Source organism: Oreochromis niloticus, linkage group LG3 (genome assembly GCF_001858045.2).
Source record: "Oreochromis niloticus isolate F11D_XX linkage group LG3, O_niloticus_UMD_NMBU, whole genome shotgun sequence".
Taxonomy (NCBI): Eukaryota; Metazoa; Chordata; class Actinopteri; order Cichliformes; family Cichlidae; genus Oreochromis; species Oreochromis niloticus.
Window position 1 is genome coordinate 79,835,461 of NC_031967.2, and position 12,224 is coordinate 79,847,684.

The 12,224-nt window shown below is 42.7% G+C and overlaps 1 protein-coding gene across 2 annotated transcripts; it reads left to right on the forward strand.

The window, feature by feature from the left end:
- The first annotated feature begins 215 nt into the window (after nt 1-215).
- LOC109196819 (uncharacterized) lies at nt 216-6,000 on the forward strand. Of its 2 annotated transcripts, none has more exons than XR_003214564.1 (2): nt 216-5,825; nt 5,973-6,000. XR_003214564.1 is itself a non-coding variant. In XM_025899681.1 (2 exons), the coding sequence occupies exon 2, from the start codon at nt 865-867 to the stop codon at nt 4,798-4,800; it is 3,936 nt and encodes a 1,311-aa protein (XP_025755466.1). In that variant the 5' UTR covers nt 216-485; nt 633-864; the 3' UTR covers nt 4,801-5,966. The 2 variants fall into 2 exon arrangements, 1 of the variants encoding a protein (XP_025755466.1); XM_025899681.1 differs by lacking the exon at nt 5,973-6,000 and having other exon boundaries at nt 216-485; nt 633-5,966.
- Nucleotides 6,001-12,224: the final 6,224 nt, after the last annotated feature.

Below are 12,224 nucleotides of genomic sequence, written 5' to 3' on the forward strand. Positions count from 1 at the left end.
TGCATCTTCCCTGATGTGGATTTCTGGGAACCACGTTTAAAGCAAGCACAAGACTTCTTTCTTAAAGTGTGTCTTCCTGAACTTGTTGGGAAATACTTCTCCAAACAACGTGCTGCTCTAAATAGCCTGTAATGTTTCATTTTGTGGTTCAAGATTGATGCCAGCTGTGTGTTGCCATGTAAATAGTTTGCATTTCATTTCTATGTACTTGCTAAGTACATGTGATAAGATCAAGAATAAAAAAAAAAAACATGTGTAACGGCGGATATGTAAAGCTAGCTCATGTACACGTAATATAACGTTTGTGCTTTTATTGTGGTAACTTCCTGTGTGACCGGAAGTGAACGATATAACGGTAACTAGCTTGATGCACAAAAAAGACGGAAGAAAGCGGAAAACTAATGCTAACGGAGAAAAGGGAGAGAAGGACACGGTTAAACTGTATAAAAATCAATGGTTCTAGCTACAGTCGACAGGGGAACAAGGTTTGTAATGTACATGATTTAATTTGAATAATGTGAAACGCACGACATGTATTGTATAGTTTAATAGAAAACGGTTAGACCAGCGTAATGAGCGGTTAAAATGGTGTTACATTAATAACATGGCAATTGTTTTATTTGTTTGTCTAGCTCTTACGTTGGTTCGTTGTCTGATACACGGCAAGGAACAATAAAGGTCATTCAACAACCATCAGTTCTGGCCTTCTCAGTTCGACTGGATGCTACAGTAAGAGCTTGACCGCCGCCATTTTGCTACACCACGAGGGCTCAAGGTTTAACGACAATTCCCACGACGTCCAGCGGATGGCAGATGCAGGTCAGAGAATAAAACGGTGAAAGGCATAAGGAAAATAAAGTTAAAATGGAGGATTCAGAAGAAGACATTAACGAACAGTTTGCAAACAAAGAAAAAATATTAAATGAGCTGCAAGATAAAGCTCAAAGTGACTCCGCGGTTCCAAGGCGTTCAGAAAGAGCCAAGGTGCCAACAGAAAAAATGCTAACTTATCAGAGAGAAGAGATAAGTAAAAAAGAAAAAAGACTATTAACTCTTTATGAACAATGGAAAATACGAGTGCGAGAAACAAGAGAAAGATTAAAGTTGGACATTTCAGAGAAAGAAATGGCAGATCTTGCAGATGATGTAGAGCAAAGAAAAGATGAACTGCTAAAGTTGTACACTGAAATGAGAAGTCACATTGCACCTTCATCAGACATACGAAGAAAAACCGATGCATGTGAAGCAGTTACTCATGACATTGTGAAAGTCATCCTGGAAAGAATAAGTGGTGTAGATGGAGACTTTGATGCAGAATATGAAAGAAAACGTCTACGCAGACTATTAGAACATGATTATGCCCAATCCATCTATGGTTCAACTGCAGCATCGAAACGTAGCCAACTGTCTTCAGCCTCACATCTTGCTTCAAAACGAGCAGATGCAGCAGCAGAACTAGCAGCGAAAGAAGCGGAGTACAAGATTGTACAAGAGGAACAAAGACAAAAGGAAAAGATAAAGGCTCTAGAAGAGGAGCATAAGAAACAAATGGCAGTTCAAACATCAGAGTTGGAACGCCTGAAAGCCGAAAGGGAGGTGGAAGCCGCTCGCGCCAGGTTGGACGTCTACAACAGAGAGTTATCGCAACTTGATGATGCATATTCAGTAAAGACGGAAAGGGTGAACCCAGAGCATACACCCAAACACACTGTACCATCATGCACCATACCGGCGCCAACAGCCCCTCCTAGCGTCAGCCAGCTTGCGCAGGCGGTACAAGACAGCATAAGAATAAATAGACTCCCCACGCCAGAACCAACAATGTTTAGTGGTGAGCCAATAAAATTTATTGAATGGAAATCCACTTTCATGTCACTTATTGAACAAACTGGCATGGCAGCAGCAGATAAACTGTACTATCTAAAAAGGTATGTAACTGGCTCAGCTCGCAAGTGCCTTGAAGGGACTTTCTTCAGAAATGATGAAGAAGCATATAACGACGCTTGGACAAAGTTAAACCAAAGGTATGGCCAGCCATTTGTGCTACAAAGGGCATTTAGAGAGAAGTTATCTGGTTGGCCTAAAATACAGTCGAGAGATGCTGATGGGCTAAGGAACTTTGCTGATTTTGTGAATGCATGCACACTTGCCATGCCTCATGTGAAAGGACTACAAATACTCAATGACTGTGAAGAAAATCAGAAACTGTTGCATAAACTGCCAGACTGGATAAACACAAGATGGAACAGGCATGTAACAAAGATACTCATGGACGGTGGTGAATTCCCCAGCTTCAGTGAATTTGCCTCCTTTCTCTCACTTGAAGCAGAAGTAGCATGCAACCCAGTCACTTCCATACATGCACTTCGCTCTACGGAAACGAATGATGACAAAAGAAACACAAGAGAAGTCAAAAGAAACAAGGCAAGTGTATTCAACATTAACACAACTGAACGAGATGCAAAGACTAAAATACACAACAATTCTTCATGCACACTGTGCCAAGAGTCGCATCCACTTATAAAGTGCCCAGACTTCCTGCAAATGACTCTGGAAATGAAAAGGAAACATGTAAAGGATAATAAGCATTGTTATGGTTGTTTAAAACAAGGTCATAGTGCTAAGGACTGCAGACGGCGCCTCACTTGTGAAACCTGCACTAAGAGACACCCGACCTGTCTTCACGATGAGAACTACAGCATTAGTCTGCAAAGAGAAAGGCAAGATCAAGTGAGTATAGACAACGCAACACAAGGGAACTCACCTGAAAGTGCAACAGCCATGGCGTTAAATGTCGCTAGAGCAGAACACACAGTCAGTACCTCCATGATAGTCCCAGTATGGGTCTCAACGGCTGCTAATCCACAAAGGGAAAAACTAGTCTATGCGCTACTAGACACACAGAGTGACACAGTTTTTATAGATCAGGATGTAACACAGAAACTGCAAGCAAATGTGTGCCCTGTAAAACTCAAACTAACCACAATGATGGGTAAAAACGCAGTAGTAAGCAGCGGAAAGGTGTGTGATCTTCTAGTAAGAGGTTACAATTCAGCAACAGTGCTAAGGCTCCCAACTGCTTATACAAAGGACTACATACCTGCAAATAGAGAACACATACCAACATGTGAAACAGCAAAACTGTGGAGTCATTTGTCATCCATCGTAGATGAGATCCCACCGCTCCTCAGTTGTGAGGTGAGTCTCCTGATTGGTTATACTTGTCCCCAAGCTCTGGCGCCCAGACAAGTGATCTTAGGCAAAGACAATGAGCCATATGCCATCCAAACTGATTTAGGATGGAGCATAGTTGGCAACTCAGTGCCATGCAATGCATTAGAGACAACAAGGAGTCTCTGTCACAGAATAACTGTTAAAGAAATGCCTCCATGTACTCCTGCAGATGCAATACGTGCACTAGAAAAGGACTTTAAAGAAAACGAAATAAACGAAAAGATGGTGTCTCAAGACGACCTTAGGTTTCTTGAGAAACTTGAACAAGGCATAACACAAACAGAGAAGGGACATTATGAAATGCCATTGCCATTTAAAGAAAGGCCACAAATGCCAGATAACAGACAACTCACCGAGAGCAGACTCAATAAGCTCAACAGTAAACTAATGTGTGATGAAAAATACAAAAAGGACTGTGTCACATACATGAATGACATTATACAAAGGGTTGACGTTGAAGAGACTAATGATAATGGACCTGAAGGTGAGACACGAAACAATGCTGCACCACGGCAATGGTTCTATGTACCGACGAGTGAAAATCCCGCTGACATAGCATCAAGAGGCACATCAGTAGGGGAACTGCTATCATCAAACTGGCTCACAGACCCTCAATTCTTATGGGAAAAGAAGTTAAATCTTCCAACTAAAGAGTCTATTGAACTTTTGGTGGGAGATCCAGAGGTGAGAAAAGTGCAAACACTCAACAGCCAAACTACAGAACACAGAAGTCTCTGTGACCGTCTCACAAGATTCTCATCCTGGTCACACGCTGTCAGTGCCATAGCACGTCTCAAACGGTTCCTACTCAGAGACAAATCAAAGTCACTCAGCACTGTAACTGAAAGACAAAACGCTGAAATGGTGATTATCAAAGACTTACAAGGACTAACATTTTCAGATGAGATAAAGACATTAAGCAAAGGAAAGGCACTACATGAGAGCAACAAAATGTACAACTTGGATCCTTTCTTGGACGAAGACAATGTGCTCAAGGTGGGAGGAAGGCTGCAACACTCATCGCTTCCTAACACGTTCAAACATCCAACTGTCATTCCAAGAGACCATCATATTACAAAACTCATAATCGCTCACTGTCACAAAAGAACAAACCATCAAGGAAAGAGCTTCACAATGAACGAAATACGGTCCAGCGGTTATTGGATTCCCAAGTTAAGTCAAACAGTATCAGACTACATCCATCAGTGTGTGACGTGTCGGAGACTAAGAAGAGCTGTGGAAGGACAAAAAATGAAAGATCTCCCCACAGAAAGAGTCGAACAATCTCCGCCTTTCACATACTGTGGTATGGATGTTTTCGGCCCGTTCCTAACCAAACAAGCAAGAAAAGAAAACAAAAGGTACGCTCTCCTTTTCACTTGTTTCTATTTACGAGCAGTACACGTAGAAATGTTAGAAGACCTGACTACGGACGGTTTCATTAATGGACTAAGGTGCTTTATAGCTCTGAGAGGCTCTGTCAGACAAATAAAATGTGATCGAGGTACTAACTTTGTAGGTGCCAAAAATGAACTGTGCGCAGCACTGAATGAAATAAAAAACTGACAACCTTTCTATCTGAAAAACAATGTGATTTTGTGTTTAACACACCCCATGCTAGTCACGCAGGTGGAGTATGGGAACGACAAATTCGGACTGTGAGAAACGTCCTCAACGCCACACTTGCTCTCGCAAAGAGACGACTCACTGATTCATCGCTCAGAACCTTTCTCTATGAAGCAGCTGCAATAGTAAACAGCCGCCCGTTGACGACAGACAATCTCAATGATCCAAACAGTTTGAAACCAATAACTCCAAATCATCTCCTAACTATGAAAACCACAACAGCCTTGCCTCCTCCAGGACAGTTTGTTAAAGAGGATCTGTATGCTCGAAAGCAATGGCGCCAGGTACAATACCTAACAGAGCAATTTTGGAGCAGATGGAAGAGAGAATATCTTCACAACATCAGGGTTCGGCAGAGATGGCATGCTGCTAAAGGGAATATGCAAGTAGGTGACATAGTGATGGACAAGGATGAAATACTGCCACGATCCCAATGGAGATTTGGTAGAGTTGTGGACACCATAACAGATGAAGATGGACTTGTGAGAAAGGTCAAAGTAACCTTTGCAGACAGAAACCTTAGTAAAAAGGGTGAACGTTTACATAAGATGTCTACAGTAGAACGCCCAGTTCATAAGTTGGTTCTGCTGTTGTGAAGAGCAAAATGTTGTAAGAAGTTAAAGTGCAATGAAAAGTAGTTGTTGCATATAAATAGGTATTATCATTGTTAAGTTACCTGTTTGGAAATTATTTGTGTTTTATTTTGTTTGTAACAGCAAATAATTTGGTGGGAGTGTAACGGCGGATATGTAAAGCTAGCTCATGTACACGTAATATAACGTTTGTGCTTTTATTGTGGTAACTTCCTGTGTGACCGGAAGTGAACGATGTAACGGTAACTAGCTTGATGCACAAAAAAGACGGAAGAAAGCGGAAAACTAATGCTAACGGAGAAAAGGGAGAGAAGGACACGGTTAAACTGTATAAAAATCAATGGTTCTAGCTACAGTCGACAGGGGAACAAGGTTTGTAATGTACATGATTTAATTTGAATAATGTGAAACGCACGACATGTATTGTATAGTTTAATAGAAAACGGTTAGACCAGCGTAATGAGCGGTTAAAATGGTGTTACATTAATAACATGGCAATTGTTTTATTTGTTTGTCTAGCTCTTACGTTGGTTCGTTGTCTGATACAACCACACTGGGGCACATATTCACCAAAACACAGCAAACCTTAACAATCTTATCAAGCAGTGTTGTGTTTATTTCTGCTCTGCCCTGTTCATTGCACACACAATCCTTCGTCTGCCCTTTAGCTTCTGTGATGCTGTCTGTCCGATCACCACTGTCCACATTTACAGGTGGTACCTCAACCTCCACTTGTCCAACACAACTGCTGTCCACAGCTATGACATTGTAATTAGGGCCCGAGCACCGAGAGTGCGAAGGCCCTATTGTATCTGCTCTGTTTCTTATTATTATTATTATTATTATTATTATTATTATTGTTAGGGCCCGAGCACTGAGAGTGCGAAGGCCCTATTGTATCTGCTCTGTTTATTATTATTATTAGGGCCCGAGCACCGAGAGTGCGAAGGCCCTATTGTATCTGCTCCGTTTCTTATTATTATTATTATTCAGGCAAAAGAAGGGCCTTTTTGAGGGCTTTAACATGCTCGAAAACTCTTGGAATTTTGCACACATGCCAGGTCTGGTGAAAAATTTTGTATTTTAATGGTTTTACATATGAGCACTGGGAAATGGCTCTGTAGCGCCACCTATGCCTTGTTAAATGCAGCCCTACGAACACATCGTTTTAGCTACATGTATGAAATTTGGCACATATGTGTATCATGCCAAGACGAACAAAAAAGTCAGTGGGACCATTGACGCAAGCCCAACAGGAAGTCCGCCATTTGGAAGTGAAGGTGACATTTTGGCTCTAATTTTGCCATTTCCATGCCTCGAACTTTTGCGAACTCCTCGTTGGAATTTCATCGTACAAGCTTCATATTTGGTCAGTGTCAACTACACACCTGGGCCATGTTAAATTGCGGAGCTTTTGAGTTTTCGGGATACGGTGAGGCCGTGGCGCCACGGCGAATTTCGATGACTCGCCATGAAAATCTTATAGCCTCTCGTTCTGTCATACATTGTCCGACCTTGACCAAAGTGGACACATATGATAAGGCTCCACCCCTGAACATATTTCAACTGCCATATTTGACATCAGGTACAGCGCCACCTAGTGGGAACAGGAAATGTCATGTTTTACACTTTGGGGTACAGTATTGTAATGGGTGACATCTGCAGCCTCAAATTTCTCCAGGAAAGCCTTAAGGAGTCGGTCTTGGGTTACAGAGAAAACTGTGAGTTTTCGCTGAAGGGTGTGACCCCAGCAGCATGGCGAACATTGAGGTCTTGCCATGAAGAAACAAATTAGTGTAACTCAATGAAATCCAATCTGATCAGTACCAGATTTTACAGGGATGATGTCAGACCCGCCCTGAACAGATTGATATGCCCATTGTCAGGAATACATAGAGCGCCACCTAGTGGCACCAGGAAATGTCATGTCTTTCATTTTGTTTTACTGATTTTCACAGGTTCATCGTGGCCACCTCAAAAGCGGTGAATATCACCATCAGTCCCTCTTGATGCTTCAGTGAGAAAATTGTGACTATAAACTGAACGGCGCACCCTGGTGGCAACGCAGTTCACCATGAAAGATGAAGTGGCTTTTGAGGGGCTTGAAAAGTTTAAAAAGTCTTGAAATTTGGCGCACACCTCTAATGTGATGAGGGATTTCTTTTTATATGTTCATTTTCCTTGAACAGCGCAAAATGGCTCCACAGCGCCCCCTACAAAATTTCAAAACAACAGCCCCTGCTCTGTGTTTTATGTATCAGTTTGAAACCTGGCAAGCTTATTGGAGATATCAAGATGTACAAAAAAGTCTCTTGGAGCAATATCCCAAATCCAACAGGAAGTCAGCCATTTTAAAATTAATGTGTAAATTTGGCGACATTTTCCCCTCTTTTCAGGCCTCATACTTTGACGAACTCCTCCAAGGGATTTCATTAGATTTACGCGATCTCCTGTGTGTGGAATCTAAAGACCTTTGTGATGTTAAATTGCGAAGCTTTTTACGTTCAGGGAAACGGGGTGGTCATGGCGGCACGTGGAGTTTCAATCACTCGCCAAAAAGCAGTAACCTGCTGTCGCTCAAAAACACAATGTCCAATCTCTCCCAAAGGTCGCAGGCGTGATGAGACTCGAGCTCGGAAATGTTTGTTATGCCATTTGTCAGTAATGGTTAGAGCGCCACCTAGTGGGACGACTATAATAATGGTTGAATGAGATGAAATTTTAGCTGGTGGTTAAATGCATGAATTCCATCAATGTGACATCAGATCGGAAGCGCTGGTTTTAGGTGTTGGGCTTGGCTCGACGCGCCGGGGGTGCGAGGGCCCTCATATCGCTGCTTGCAGCTTTAATTATTATTATTATTAGGGCCCGAGCACTGACTGTGCGAAGGCCCTATTGTATCTGCTCTGTTTCTTATTAGGGCCCGAGCACAAAAGTGCGAAGGCCCTATTGTATCTGCTCTGTTTCTTATTATTATTATTATTATTATTATTATTATTATTATTATTATTATTATTATTATTATTATTATTATTATTATTTCGGCAAATGAATCGGCCTTTTGAGGGCCTAAACATGCTCGAAAACTCATGAAATTTTGCAGACGCGTCAGGTCTGGTGAAAATTTACGTATTTTAATGTCCGTAGACATGTCCAGGGAAAATTGGCTCAGTAGCGCCACCTAGAAAAATGAGAAACGCGAGCCCCCGAGATGGGTATGACCTACATGTATAAAACTCGGAACACATATCTAGCGTTCGGAGACGCACATAAAAGTCTATTATGGCCATGTCCTAAACCCAACAGGAAGTCCGCCATTTGGAAGTGAAGGTGACATTTTGGCTCTAATTTTGCCATTTCCATGCCTCGAACTTTTGCGAACTCCTCATTGGAATTTCATCGTCCAAGCTTCATATTTGGTCAGTCTCAACTACACACCTGGGCCATGTTAAATTGCGGAGCTTTTGAGTTTTCGGGTTACTGTGAGGCCGTGGCGCCACGGCGAATTTCGATGACTCGCCATGAAAATCTTATTGCCTCTCGTTCTGTCATACATTGTCCGACCTTGACCAAAGTGGACACATATGATAAGGCTCCACCCCTGAACATATTTCAACTGCCATATTTGACACCAGGGACAGCGCCACCTAGTGGGAACAGGAAATGTCATGTTTTACACTTTGGGGTACAGTATTGTAATGGGTGACATCTGCAGCCTCAAATTTCTCCAGGAAAGCCTTAAGGAGTTGGTCTTGGGTTACAGAGAAAACTGTGAGTTTTCGCTGAAGGGTGTGACCCCAGCTGCATGGCGAACATTGAGGTCTCGCCATGAAGAAACAAATTAGTGTAACTCAATGAAATCCAATCTGATCAGTACCAGATTTTACAGGGATGATGTCAGACCCGCCCTGAACAGATTGATATGCCCATTGTCAGGAATACGTAGAGCGCCACCTAGTGGCAACAGGAAATGTCATGTCTTTCATTTTGTTGTACTGATTTTCACAGGTTCATCGTGGCCACCTCAAAAGCGGTGAATATTAACATCAGTCCCTCGTGATGCTTCAGTGAGAAAATTGTGACTTTAAACTGAACGGCGCACCCTGGTGGCATCGCGGTTCACCATGACCAATGAAGTGGCTTTTGAGGGGCTTGGAAAGTTTAAAAAGTCTTGAAAATTGGCGCACACCTCTAATGTGATGAGGGATTTCTTTTTATATGTTCATTTTCCTTGAACAGCGCAAAATGGCTCCACAGCGCCCCCTACAAAATTTCAAAACAACAGCCCCTGCTCTGTGTTTTATGTATGAGGTTGAAACCTGGCAAGCTTATTGGAGATATCAAGATGTACAAAAAAGTCTCTTGGAGCAATATCCCAAATCCAACAGGAAGTCAGCCATTTTAAAATCAATGTGTAAATTTGGCGACATTTTCCCCTCTTTTCAGGCCTCATACTTTGACGAACTCCTCCAAGGGATTTCATTAGATTTACGCGATCTCCTGTGTGTGGAATCTAAAGACCTTGGTGATGTTAAATTGCGAAGCTTTTTACGTTCAGGGAAACGGGGTGGTCATGGCGGCACGTGGAGTTTCAATCACTCGCCAAAAAGCAGTAACCTGCTGTCGCTCAAAACACAATGTCCAATCTCTCCCAAAGGTCGCAGGCGTGATGAGACTCGAGCTCGGAAATGTTTGTTATGCCATTTGTCAGTAATGGTTAGAGCGCCACCTAGTGGGACGACTATAATAATGGTTGAATGAGATGAAATTTAGCTGGTGGTTAAATGCATGAATTCCATCAATGTGACATCAGATCGGAAGCGCTGGTTGTACGTGTTGGGCGTGGCTCGACGCGCCGGGGTGCGAGGGCCCTCATATCGCTGCTTGCAGCTTTAATTATTATTATTATTATTATTATTATTATTATTCAGGCAAAAGAAGGGCCTTTTGAGGGCTTTAACATGCTCGAAAACTCTTGGAATTTGCACACATGCCAGGTCTGGTGAAAATTTTGTATTTTAATGGTTTACATATGAGCACTGAGAAATGGCTCTGTAGCGCCACCTATGCCTTGTTAAATGCAGCCCTACGAACACATCGTTTTAGCTACATGTATGAAATTTGGCACACATGTGTATCATGCCAAGCCGAACAAAAAGTCAGTGGGACCATTGACGCAAACCCAACAGGAAGTCCGCCATTTGGAAGTGAAGGTGACATTTTGGCTCTAATTTTGCCATTTCCATGCCTCGAACTTTTGCGAACTCCTCATTGGAATTTCATCGTACAAGCTTCATATTTGGTCAGTGTCAACTACACACCTGGGCCATGTTAAATTGCGGAGCTTTTGAGTTTTCAGGTTACTGTGAGGCCGTGGCGCCACGGCGAATTTCGATGACTCGCCATGAAAATCTTATTGCCTCTCGGTCTGTCATACATTGTCCGACCTTGACCAAAGTGGACACATATGATAAGGCTCCACCCCTGAACATATTTCAACTGCCATATTTGACACCAGGGACAGCGCCACCTAGTGGGAACAGGAAATGTCATGTTTTACACTTTGGGGTACAGTATTGTAATGGGTGACATCTGCAGCCTCAAATTTCTCCAGGAAAGCCTTAAGGAGTTGGTCTTGGGTTACAGAGAAAACTGTGAGTTTTCGCTGAAGGGTGTGACCCCAGCAGCATGGCGAACATTGAGGTCTCGCCATGAAGAAACAAATTAGTGTAACTCAATGAAATCCAATCTGATCAGTACCAGATTTTACAGGGATGATGTCAGACCCGCCCTGAACAGATTGATATGCCCATTGTCAGGAATACGTAGAGCGCCACCTAGTGGCACCAGGAAATGTCATGTCTTTCATTTTGTTGTACTGATTTTCACAGGTTCATCGTGGCCACCTCAAAAGCGGTGAATATCACCATCAGTCCCTCTTGATGCTTCAGTGAGAAAATTGTGACTATAAACTGAACGGCGCACCCTGGTGGCAACGCAGTTCACCATGAAAGATGAAGTGGCTTTTGAGGGGCTTGAAAAGTTTAAAAAGTCTTGAAATTTGGCGCACACCTCTAATGTGATGAGGGATTTCTTTTCATATGTTCATTTTCCTTGAAGAGCGCAAAATGGCTCCACAGCGCCCCTACAAAATTTCAAAACAACAGCCCCTGCTCTGTGTTTTATGTATGAGTTTGAAACCTGGCAAGCTTATTGGAGATATCAAGATGTACAAAAAAGTCTCTTGGAGCAATATCCCAAATCCAACAGGAAGTCAGCCATTTTAAAATTAATGTGTAATTTGGCGACATTTTCCCCTCTTTTCAGGCCTCATACTTTGACGAACTCCTCCAAGGGATTTCATTAGATTTACGCGATCTCCTGTGTGTGGAATCTAAAGACCTTTGTGATGTTAAATTGCGAAGCTTTTACGTTCAGGGAAACGGGGTGGTCATGGCGGCACGTGGAGTTTCAATCACTCGCCAAAAAGCAGTAACCTGCTGTCGCTCAAAAACACAATGTCCAATCTCTCCCAAAGGTCGCAGGCGTGATGAGACTCGAGCTCGGAAATGTTTGTTATGCCATTTGTCAGTAATGGTTAGAGCGCCACCTAGTGGGACGACTATAATAATGGTTGAATGAGATGAAATTTTAGCTGGTGGTTAAATGCATGAATTCCATCAATGTGACATCAGATCGGAAGCGCTGGTTTTAGGTGTTGGGCTTGGTTCGACGCGCCGGGGTGCGAGGGCCCTCATATCGCTGCTTGCA

Coding starts and splice junctions, on each gene's coding strand:
- LOC109196819 (XM_025899681.1), top strand. CDS start 865: ATGGAGGATTCAGAAGAAGACATTAACGAACAGTTTGCAAACAAAGAA.